The following is an 11779-nucleotide window of genomic DNA, read 5'->3' as shown; positions in this document are numbered from 1 at the left end:
TTTTTTTTTTTTTTTTTTTTTTTTTTTTTGACCAGAGGTGATCGTGGGGCTGGGAAGATGGCTCATTTGGTAAAGTGCTCGCTGCACAAGCGTGACGACCTGAGTTAGAGCCTTTGGCACTCACATAAAAAGCCAGGTGTGATGACACACACCTCTATTCCTGGAGCTGGAGCAGCAGAGACAAGGATCCCTGGGGCTTACTGACTAGCCAGTCTAGTTGAATTGCTGAGAGCCCCTGTCTTCAAAACATAAGGTGGAGGGTGACTGAGGAAGACATCCAGTGTCATGTCTGGTCCCTGTGTACACTTAGCATGCACATGTGCACACGTGTGTGCACACATATACACACACAGGCACACACACACAGGCATGCACACACACATACACAGGCATAGGCACACCACAGACACAAACACACACATACATAGAGGCACACACAGGCACACACAAAGAGGCACAGGACACACACAGAGGCACACAGGCCCATACATAGACACACACCGCACCACCAACAACAACCAGACAAACAAGCAGCAGCAAATCCGCCCTGAACTTCCCTCTGCTGCCTCTGAACCTTTGGAGTCTGTTTTCCCACTCTGAGTTGGAAAGGAGTCAGAAAGTTCTCTCTGCTCACACCTGATTCTTCTTCATCCCCAACTGCTTTTGAGTTGAAGCCAAGGGAAAAAAATGAGAGACTTGGTCTAGTTTGGGAACATTTTTCCAGTTCTTGTCTGTCTGTGTGTCCACTGTTCACTTCACTTTCAGAGTTCTTACAAAGTTGCTGTGTGCATCCCACCCAGACTTACACTTGCATCTGGCGGGGATGCTGGGTGGGTGCATTCCCTGTGTGTACCCACCCAGAGTTACAGTTGCATCTGGCGGGGACGCTGGGTGGGTGCATTCCCTGTGTGTGTGTCTCCCCACCCCCCAGAGTTATACTTGCATCGTGTGGGGACGCTGGGTGGGCGTATTCCCTGTGTCCCCCCCCCAGAGTTATACTTGCATCGTGTGGGGACGCTGGGTGGTTGTATTCCCCCCACTTCTCTCAGAAGTCACAGCTGCAAGACTCACTCCTCTCCCCCAAGTCCTTGGTCATGCTGAACAGGTGTCCTCCCACTAAGCTGCACCCCAGACCCCCTCCCCTCTCAGCAGGGTTTCACTATGTAGCCCAGGTTGGTCTGGAACAAGCAGTGTAGATCAGGCTGGCCTCAAATTTATAGAAATCCACCTGCCTCTGCCTCCTGGGTGCTGGGGTTACAGGCATATGGCACCATGCCTGACTCTTGATACAGTTTTAAACATTTTTTTTGAAGAACTTTTTTTTTAATAATTAGTTCCTAGTCTTCATAGAATTATTAGAAGTTACAAATGATTGCAGAAAGAATGAAAATCACATGAGAAAAGATGTGATTGGGGATGCAGGTAGCTAGCATGTATGAGCCCAGCGCTATTTGAGATGGGGGTGGGAAGCAGTGTGCTAGATGAAGAGAGGAAGAAAGGGAGAGAGGAGAGAGAGAGAGAGAGAGAGAGAGAGAGAGGATTTAAGGTCCATGCACCAGGAGTATGGAGTAGACGGGGACTGAAGAGGTGGCTCAGTAGCTAAGAGCACCGGCTAGTCTTCCAGAGGACCTGGATTCAGTTCCCAGCACCCACATGGCAGCTCACAACTGTCTGTAACTCTGGTTCCAGGGGATCTGACACCTTCACACAGACATACATGCGGGCAAAACAGCAATGAACATTAAATAAAAACAAATTTTAAAGAGTATGGAGTAGGGGGCTGGAGAGGTGGCTTAGTGGTTAAGAGCATTGCCTGCTCTTCCAAAGGTCCTGAGTTCGATTCCCAGCAACCACATGGTGGCTCACAACCATCTGTAATGGGGTCTGGTGCCCTCTTCTGGCCTGCAGGGATATACACAGACAGAATATTGTATAAATAAATAAATAAATAAATAAATAAATAAATAAATAAATAAATAAGAGTATGGAGTAGAATATTATGGTTCTTTTTCTTTTTCTTTTCCCAAGAAAGGAGAAAAAGGGTGCCCTTGAGGTGTGTGTGTGGGGGTGGATATGGTCCAGCAGTAGAGAATTATAGAGAGGCCTTTTCTGTTTCTTCCTTAGGAGTTTACGCATGGATTGGAATCAACTTTGTTCTGGGACGATTTGACCATGAAGATGGTAAGTCCGTTCTGCCGTGTGATGTTCTTCAAGGGCTGCGGCTTCTCTCCAGGCTCTCGGCAGTGTGTGTGTGCTTGCTGGGAGCTGTTCTTCGTTGTAGTCTTTATGGGAAGCTTCAAATGTCTGTTAAAGAAGAAGTGACAAAATGAACGTGGACAAACCCCTCACCCAGTCTCAACCCTTCGAATAGTTTGCTCTTTTTTGTGTCTGCTCTCGTTCCACAGAACACATTCTTTAAAAAGTCCTCCATTGTTGTTATTGTTTGAACATTATTTATTACGTGTGTATGATGGTGGGCACGCACACGCCATGGTGCAGATGTGGAGGACAACAGGCTAGAGTTGGTTCTTTCCTGTCCCTATGCATATAGAGTTGAAGTATTACATTTAAGTCATTTGAAAGAATTATTCTCTGTATAATGTACACTTAATAGATGAATTTATTTTAGTTGCTTTTATTAGATAAGCCATCTTGCTGTCAAATTTCTTCTTTTTTTTTGCAGAGGGTGGGGGTGTAGGTGGGGGTAGTGGTGTTGGGGGAGGGGTTGTGGTGTGCTTTCCTTTGGACTTGGTTTTTGTGTTTGATTATTTGAATCCTGTCACTGGTTTCAGAGTCGGATGCTGACACTTCTCTGGACTCAGCAGCGGGACGCAGGAGGACAGTGGGGATACTGGACATGGGAGGAGCTTCTCTCCAAATTGCCTATGAAGTCCCTACCTCAACCTCTGTCCTTCCTCCCAAACAGGTATTTTGCCTTGTGTGAAGTCCAGTTAGAAATCCCAGTGCCAGTGTAGGAAGGTCAGTGTTTGAAGCTGTACGCTGGGGGTCAGAGTCCTGGATCCGGTCAGGCAGTTGCTAACTTCCATTATCTTCTTTTCCTTTTTTCCATGGGATGTGGGTCTCACTGTGTGACCCTAGTTGGCCTTGAACTCACTGGGATCTGCCTGCCTTTGCCTCATTAAAGACCTGTGCCTGCCACCACCCTGGCACTAGCTTGCATTATCTCTAGCAGGTTACCTCCCTGGTCCTGGCTGTCCACAAGGCATAAAAGTATCTCTCTTACAAAGCTGTGAGAATATCAGAATGTCAAGCGCTTAGCAAGTGGCCCGCTTATGATAAGTGCTTGATACATTTTATCAGTGATAATTAATACTATGTATCTTCGGGGGCTGCCTGAGGAGTAAATATACAGGTCAGTCTTGAATACTGGTCATACATACCCTTTCCCTACTGTTCCTTTCCTTCATCTCTGATACTGTTTACCTATGTGTTCGTATGTGTGGGTGTTTACTCACATCTGTGAGCATAACTGTGGAGGTTGGTGTCTTCCTTGATCCTGTGTCTCCTTCCTCTTTGACACAGGGTCTCTCACTGAATGTGGAACTTGCCTATACATTTTCTCCATCTTGCCTGGTTCCACTAGACCGGTTTCTCTCTGCCCGCTTATTAAGATAATCAAGCAGAAGCTTAATATTAATTGTAATTGGCCAAAGGCTTAGGCACAACCAGGCAGTGGTGGCGCACTCCTTTAATCCCAGTACTCGGGAGGCAGAAGCAGATGGATCTCTATGAGTTCTAGGCCAATCTGGTCTACAAGAGCTAGTTCCAGGATAGGCTCCAAAGCTACAGAGAAACCCTGTCTCAGGAAAGAAAACAAAAACAAAAGCCAAAGACTTAGGCATATTACTGACTAGCTCTCAAAATTTAATTAACCTATTTCTACTAATCTGTGTATTGCCATATGGCCGTGGCTTACCAGTGATGCCCTGGCATGTTACTCCTTTGGCCACTACATGGCATCTCCCTGACTCTGCCTTCTTTCTCTCCATATCTTTGGATTTCCTGCCTGGCTCTATTCTGGCTGACCATTGGCCAAAACAACTTTGTTCATCAATTAGTGAGAGAAACATATTGACAGCAGACGGAAGGACAGCCTACATCCCTTGCCTGTGAGACTGGCCAGTCAGCAGGCTCCAGGGGGCCTTCTTCCACTCTTCCCCTAGACTGGATTACAGGCGTGTGCTGCCACTGTGTGTGTGTGTGGTGTGGGCGCTTGTGGACACGGAGTGAGTGTGAGACCTAAGATAGACAGTACACATCTACTTTTTTGTGTGAGCGATAGGGCTCAAACTCAAGCCCTCATTCTGTTCGTGGCAAGTACTTTACCGAGTCCTTTGCCCCTTAAGGATGTATTTTGATGCTAGCTTTTTTTTTGGGGGGGGGCACTGTGGATCAATCTCAGGGCCCTGCATGTGCCAGGCAAGTGCTGTGCCAATGGGTCCATCGCCAGCCGAGAATGTATTTTTATGGAGATGATTCATTAGCGAGAGAAAAGGGAAGCATCCCTCTTTAAACATGCAGTGTGCACAAGAAATAGAACATGCTGGTTACATTGCCTCCAGAAGTCAGTGAGTCAGAAGTGTCAGACAGACCAGAGCAGTCCTGTAATATGATCTAAATGGTGGTTCTCAACCTATAGGTTGTGACCCCTTTGGGGGTTTAAAAAACCCTTTCCCAGGGGTCGAATATCAAATACCCTGCATATCAGGTATTTATGTTACAATTCATAACAGTAGCAAAATTAGCTATGAAGTAGCAATGAAAATAATTTTATGGTTGGGGGTCACCACAACATGAGGAACTTATTAAAGGGTCGCAGCATTCGGAAGCTTGAGAAGCACTGATCTAAATGATGGTTTCTCACCCTTGGTGCTGTTGTTTGGGGCTGAATTGTGTGTGGCTGGGAACACTGCGATGTTTAGCATTGCCCGTGGTTGAGACCCTTTTGTCTCAACAGCTGGCAGGAGATAGGGACCAGCAGGGTCAACCCCATGCCTTCATGGAAGGTGAGCTGTTTACCTGGGCGCAGGATCAGAGTTAAAGCTGAGCAGAGACTGTCTCCCACTGTCACAGTGTGCAGAGGGACAGAGAAAGCAACGGACTCTGGAACATCTAAGGAGTGCTCAGGGACCTGTCTACCCTAGGAGCTTCAGGGAGGTTCTGGGGAGAGAGGATGGAATTGGATCATGAGGAGTCTTGAGTGTTGTTGGAGAGGGCTTGGTTTTCAGTTCTGTCGCTTGTAGGACCCAGCCAAAGCAAGGCAGTCACATGAGCCTCAGTTCCATAGTTAGACAAACTTGAAGGTCCTTCCCAGCTGTTAAGTTTTGTGGCCATATTGGCTATGTGCTGGTTTGTTTTGTTTGTTTGTTTGTGTGTGTGTGTGTTTTTTTTTTTTTTTTTTTTGAGAAATGTAGGTGAGAAGAGTCTTGAGTGAGGAGGAGTTGCAAGGTCAGAGTAGACAGTGGAAATGGAATTTCACATTTCAGCAAATATTTAGAGCAAAAATCTAGTTATATTTAGGTGAGTGTGCCGGTATGGTGTTATGAGATCTGCAGAAGTCCTGATGGTCCAGGCTGGGGAACTAGGAAGACAAAGATTCCAGCGGAGAGAGAAGGCAGGGGAAGGGCAGGGAATAGTGTGGTCCCGAGCCAGGGTCAGAGCTGACAGTGGGGTCCTGAGCCGGGGTCAGAGCTGACAGTGGGGTCCTGAGCCGGGGACAGAGCTGATAGTGGGGTCCTGAGCCATGGTCAGAGCTGATAGTGGGGTCCTGAGATGGGGTCAGAGCAAACAAACAATGAGGTCCTGAGCCAGGGTCAGAGCATCTTTTTGGTCTTCTAGTTCTGAAGTCCTAAGGCTTATTGAGTTAAAATGAATTCACATTTGGTCTTAAATGACTTGTGTGGACAGATTTAGAAAGCAGCAGCGGAAGTACTTGCAAGCACCAAATTCGATGTAGACACAGCAGTATAGTGACTCAATGATGTATGCTAGCGTTTGGTTAAAAAGCAAAGACCATGCAGCATCGCTTGGAATTCAGAACATTTCAGCTCTGCCAAAAGCAGTTGTCTTTCATTGTCGAGTCCTCCATCGCTTTCTCTCATCTAGGGATCTGCCTGTTCTGGACTTTTCATACAATGAAATCATGCAGTATAACTCTTAGAAAAACGTTCCCAAGGTAATCAATGTTGTGGTATGTACCAGTACATTGCTGGTGTTGGTGGCTGAGTCCATTGAATCACCGGTCCACCTTTTGTTCATTCATTCATCACTGGTGCATAGCTGAGTAGCTTCCACACTGAGGGATTATGGACGGCAGTGCTGGGAACATTCATGAACACACTTTTGTGTAGACATAAGTTGTTAGGTCTCCTGGGTATAAGTCAAGGAATAGAGTTGTTAGGTGCAGTAATATGTTCACAAATTAAAAATCCCACAATCCAAAGTTATTTCCATTTTGCAATCATACACATTAAAAGATTACACAAGAAGCACATTGGGATGGTGATTCAGAGCAGGGGCTAGAATAGACTGGATGTGAGGATGAGCAGGAGTAATTAGACCAGAGGAAGGGCTTTGCTATGGACTAGAGTTCAGGGACTTAGTTTAATCTCTACCTTTAAAGTTCAAAACCCAAATCAAGGCCAGGTGTTGGTGGTGCACCCCTTTAATCTCTGTACTTGGGAAGCAGAGGCAGGTGAATCTCTATGAGTTTGAGGCCAGCCTGGTCTACAGAGTGAATGTTAGACCAGCCATGGCTACACAGTGAGACTCTGCTTGAAACAAAAAAAAAAAACAAAAAAAAAACAAACAAACAAAACCACTCAAACAGCAAAACCTCCCTTATTTTGAAGATAAAACTGAACGTTGCCAATGCCCAAGCCTGTCAGAGGACATGGAAAAGCTTTTTGAATAACTCTAGACAAGGTCATGGAATAGATCTCACAACGATCCTTTCTTTGTTAAAGGATTTTTTTTTCTAATTATGAAAATAGTACACTTCCGTTGTAGAGAACTGGAGAACACAGATGTCCGTACCAGGAATTGGCATCAACTGTAATGAACCCACTTCCCCTGTGTCCGCTGCTTCTCATGACTGTTACCAACTGCCCAACAAAACCACTTAAGAGGAAAGGCCATTTTGGCTTACATTTTGAGGGGAAACAGTCCGTGGTGGGGGAGGCGTGGCCCGAGTGAGGCAGCTGGTCACGTGACATCTGCAGTCAGGAAGCAGAGAGAGAAGAATGCAAGTGCCCAGCCGCCTTTCTGTCTTCATTCGTCAAGACCCCAGCCAGTGGAATTGTACTGCCCACGTTCAGGGTGGATCCTCTCTCTTCAGTTAAACCTCTTGGGAAATGACCTCACAGACACACACAGGGGCTTGCCCTGAGCTCAATTATCTTTGGATTTGTGGCCCTCCTGCCTTGCTGTGTGGGTGCTGGAGTTACCGGAGAGTATCACTGCACCTGGCTGTGAGATTGGAAGGCCATTTTAAAGAGTAGTCATAGAAATGGAGCCCGGTGGAGTCACAGTGCCGCTGCTTTCTAGAAAGGAACTGAAATCCTCTTTTTTTCTCTCGATGTTGCATGACAGGAAGAAGCAGCCAAGATCCTGTTGGCTGAGTTCAACCTGGGCTGTGACGTGCAGCACACAGAGCATGTGTACAGGGTTTACGTCACCACCTTTCTGGGCTTTGGAGGCAACTTTGCCCGGCAGCGCTATGAAGACCTTGTGCTGAATGAAACGCTTAACAGAAACAGGTGTGTTTGACACAGAATCCTCACTTCTACCAGACTGCATATGTGGGGGAAAAATGGTGACATCCAGGTAGTCCCTCCTCCTTTCTGCCATGTCTCTAGGAACCCATTTCAGCCCCTGCTTTGCAAGGTTACACTCTGTTGTTTAGTAGTAAGGCTGGTGAAAATGTCAGGAGATGTTTGTAGTTAGGAAAAATGGATTAGCTCCTCTCGTGTGAGAGTTGGGTTTGCTCGTGTATATTAAACTTAACAAGTGCAGAAAGTTAAAATGCCTTTAAAATAGTGTTTGAGTACTGATGGCCAGTTTGACATCCAGAACTGCAAAGATCACTGTTTTCTTTTTTTTTTTGGTTTTCGAGACAGGGTTTCTCTGTGGCTTTGGAGCCTGTCCTGGAGCTAGAGACCAGGCTGGTCTCGAACTCACAGAGATCCACCTGCCTCTGCCTCCCGAGTGCTGGTTTTTTTTTTGGTTTTCGAGACAGGGTTTCTCTGTGGCTTCACTGTTTTCTTTAAAAAGGTTTGTTTTTATTGTTATTTATGTGTACGTGTGTTTGAATATGTGTAGGTAACTGTAGACATCAGAAGAGGGCATTGGATCCCCAGGAGCTAGTGTTATGGTTGGTTGGGAGCCACCTCATATGGGTGCAGGGAACTGGTCTTGGGTCCTCTTCAAAAGCAGGAAGGACTCTTAACAGCTGAATCACTATTTGGCCCCTGAGATCACTGGTTTCTCATTTGAATACCTTCAGGCCATAATGAACAGCTATGATGTAATTATTCTTATTTGTTTGTTTTGATTATTTAAAGTTATTTATCATTGTGTGTATTGAAGATACAATAAGCAGGGGCTCTTTTCATCAAACAATTACATCCATTGGTTTCACAAGAAAAACTAAGCTAAAGATGCATTACCCACCTGTAATGATTTCTCCACGGCAGCTGTCTCAGACTTAGGGAATGCTGAATGCTGTCTTATCAGCCTTCTTGATTGTTGTACGGAGCTTTGGGGACCAGGTGTTCTGGGTGACTGCATGAGCATCCCACAAAGGGTTTTTGTTTGTTGGCACAAGCTGACTTGAGCCGGGGCACTCATTGCTCCTCCCTGTGCTGTGATAACTGGAGATCCCTGGCTTTGTGTCGGATTCAGTTCATTCCTGCTTCTCTAACTGATGTGCTTCCCTTCTCTGCTGCCCTGTGCCCTTCTCCAGTCACTCTTGCTGGGCATCCATCCATCGCCTTGGTACTTTCTAGGCAAGCTCAGAAGTTTAAAAGCAGACTGCTTGTTCGTTTCCCGGCCACTCCGACCTGAATAATCACACAGAAACTTTATTAATTACAACACTGCTTAGCCAATAGCTTAGGCGTTTTCCTAGCTAGCTCTTACATCTTAAATTAACCCATTTCTACTAATCTGTGTATCACCACGAAGCCGTGGCCTACTGGTAAGGTTCCAGCGTCTCTCCCTTTGGCAGCTACATGGCATCTCCTTGACTCCACCTACTCTCTCTCTATATATCTCTGTTCAAATTTCTCGCTTGTCTTTGCTCTACTAAACCATTGGCCGAAACAACTTTATTCAACAACCAATAAAAGTATCACATATACAGAAGGACATCCCACATCAGCCTACTTTCGAATTGTTTAGGTGGCTCCCGTAGCTGCAGACCTCTCCTCCTGGGATGGTTCAGATTCCATTATTCCCGGACATTCTGTTGCATTGCCCTTTCCCGTGTCCTCCTTCAGTTGCTAATTTTTCGTGCATTTTCACCCTGCAAAGTCCACTCGTTCACAGCTGGCTGTTCGGGAACTGATAATGAACAGCTAATGCAGGTACCATCGGTCTCCATGTGCTTTCTATCTTTGTCCAGGTCTGCTATTAATCTCCTTAGTAACGAGAATACGATTGCTAGACAAGTAGAGCCTAGAGAAGTAGAGCTGAGGCCATGGAAGGAGTCAAGTCTTGTCCCTGCTCCTGTTGAGCAGCCGAGGGATTTGTGATCCCTGGAGGCTGGCTGGCCCAGCACCACTCACTCCAGGCCAGATATCGCCACTGTACCACTGCTATGGCTCCCTCTTCAGGACGCTCTCCTCTCTCAGTTTTTCCCCCTTTTGTCTCTTCCCAGTTGTGTGTGTTTGTGTATTTTTGTGTGTATAAGATATGTGTATGCATGTGTGTGTGTACACGTTGATATGTGTGAACGTGGGCATGTGTTTGCCATGGGACACTTGGGGCCTTGGATCCGTCTTCCCCTTCTCCTTGTTTGAGAGCAGGGTCTCTTGTTGTCCACTGTCACTGCTCTAGCCACGGTGGGACCTGGGAGAACGGAGTAGATAAATAAATGAAGCAGACTAAAGTCTCAGGCACTGGTCAACTTTATTCAGAGTCTCAGGCAGTTTATACTCCGAGGGTTAAGAACGGTCACATGAGTTCAAGCTGTATACAGTCACTGGGACAAGCCACACATGACAAAAACGTGCTTTCCCATAGAGGCATACCAAGGATAATTTAAACATTTGATTGAATACCATCAGCAAGCAATGACGAGTAGTCTGAAGTAATCACACACCTATCTGCTGCACCTGAGAGAGGAGCATGACAGGCCATCCCAAGAACTGTTCTGTGTTTTCAAGAAACTGAGGACACAAGACTCTTGTCTTGTTCTCTTGGAGTGTTTTCACAAGCACTCAGAATTCTCCTCACATGAATCCATTCCTGGACCGTGTTCTGACAGCCCACCGCTGTGCACACCGGGCTCGCCGGCCCTGACAGCCCACCGCTGTGCACACCGGGCTCGCCGGCCCTGACAGCCCACCGCTGTGCACACCGGGCTCGCCGGCCCTGACAGCCCACCGCTGTGCACACCGGGCTCGCCGGCCCTGACAGCCCACCGCTGTGCACACCGGGCTCGCCGGCCCTGACAGCCCACTGCTGTGCACACCGGGCTCGCCGGCCCTTTAGCTTTCAGGGAGTTTTCTGTCTGCCTCCCTGCAAGGCACTGGGACTACAGTCACACGCCGCCTCATCTGGCTGTTCCACGGGTTCCAAGGATTCAAACTCACATTCTTACACTTGTGCAGGGAGTGTTTTACCCTTTATCCACTGAGCCCTCTCTCCAGCCCCCAGCTGTGTGTTAAACAGGATTCCCTTGCACTTTTCAGAGGCTTGTGGGAAGGCAGGCACAGGTCCTGATTGACTCTGCGCTGGGAATACACATTGATGAGAGGGTGGAGTGGAATCCATCACTGGTGTACTGCTCTCTGGTTTCTAAACTTAATTTGCTTCAATGAAACATGCATGTGTTGCTGCTGCCTAGAAATACTCCACTCAGCCCTTGTTGCTAGGTTTGTCATTGAAAATCAGAGGTGCTTTTGAAGTGAACTTAGTCCTCAGAAGAGATCAGGGCCAGCCCCCTTCAAATCCTGTTTTTGTCGTTGTGACAGACTGCTGGGCCAGAAGACAGGCCTGAGTCCTGACAACCCATTTCTGGACCCCTGCCTGCCTGTGGGACTCACAGATGTGGTGGAGAGGAACAGCCAGGTCCTGCATGTCCGAGGGAAGGGCGACTGGACCACTTGTAGGGCAATGCTGAGCCCCCTGCTGGCCCGCTCCAACACCAGCCAGGCCTCGCTGAATGGCATTTACCAGTCACCGATCGACTTCAACAACAGCGAGTTCTACGGCTTCTCTGAGTTCTTTTACTGTACAGAGGATGTGTTGCGCATCGGTGGCCGCTACCATGGGCCAACATTTGCCAAGGCTGCTCAGGTAACTCATTAATACTCAGGATGACTCATGCTGGCAGCGGCCATTTAGTGGATGTCACTTTTGTGCCAGGCAGTGTGCAAAGGGCTTTGCGTGCATGATCTCACTTGAGTCTTTCTCAGGACCAGGAACCCTTCACTTTATAGAGGAAAAAGTGACCTCAGAGGTTGAGGGACCATCTCTGCTAAACTGCCTCCTGATAGTATGTGTTTAGTTTTCCATGAGTGTATTTTCACCAAGG

The 11779-nt window shown here is 47.2% G+C and overlaps 1 protein-coding gene across 2 annotated transcripts in view; it reads left to right on the top strand.

Moving 5' to 3' along the window:
- Entpd7 (ectonucleoside triphosphate diphosphohydrolase 7) overlaps positions 1 to 11779 on the top strand; it is a 43995-nt gene that overhangs the window by 23781 nt on the left and 8435 nt on the right. For both annotated transcript variants that reach the window (XM_050144417.1, XM_050144409.1), the window contains 4 exons: positions 2125 to 2181; positions 2793 to 2926; positions 7612 to 7778; positions 11217 to 11541. In XM_050144417.1, coding sequence (XP_050000374.1) covers positions 2125 to 2181; positions 2793 to 2926; positions 7612 to 7778; positions 11217 to 11541 — 683 coding nt within the window. The remainder of the gene's footprint in view (positions 1 to 2124; positions 2182 to 2792; positions 2927 to 7611; positions 7779 to 11216; positions 11542 to 11779) is intronic.

The sequence above is a fragment of the Alexandromys fortis genome, unplaced genomic scaffold, assembly GCF_014885135.2.
Source record: "Alexandromys fortis isolate MF-2015 unplaced genomic scaffold, M_Fortis_MF-2015_v1.1 scaffold_16, whole genome shotgun sequence".
Classification (NCBI taxonomy): domain Eukaryota; kingdom Metazoa; phylum Chordata; class Mammalia; order Rodentia; family Cricetidae; genus Alexandromys; species Alexandromys fortis.
The sequence above is the reverse complement of the archived record's forward strand: the minus strand, read 5'-3'. Positions and strand labels throughout refer to the sequence as shown.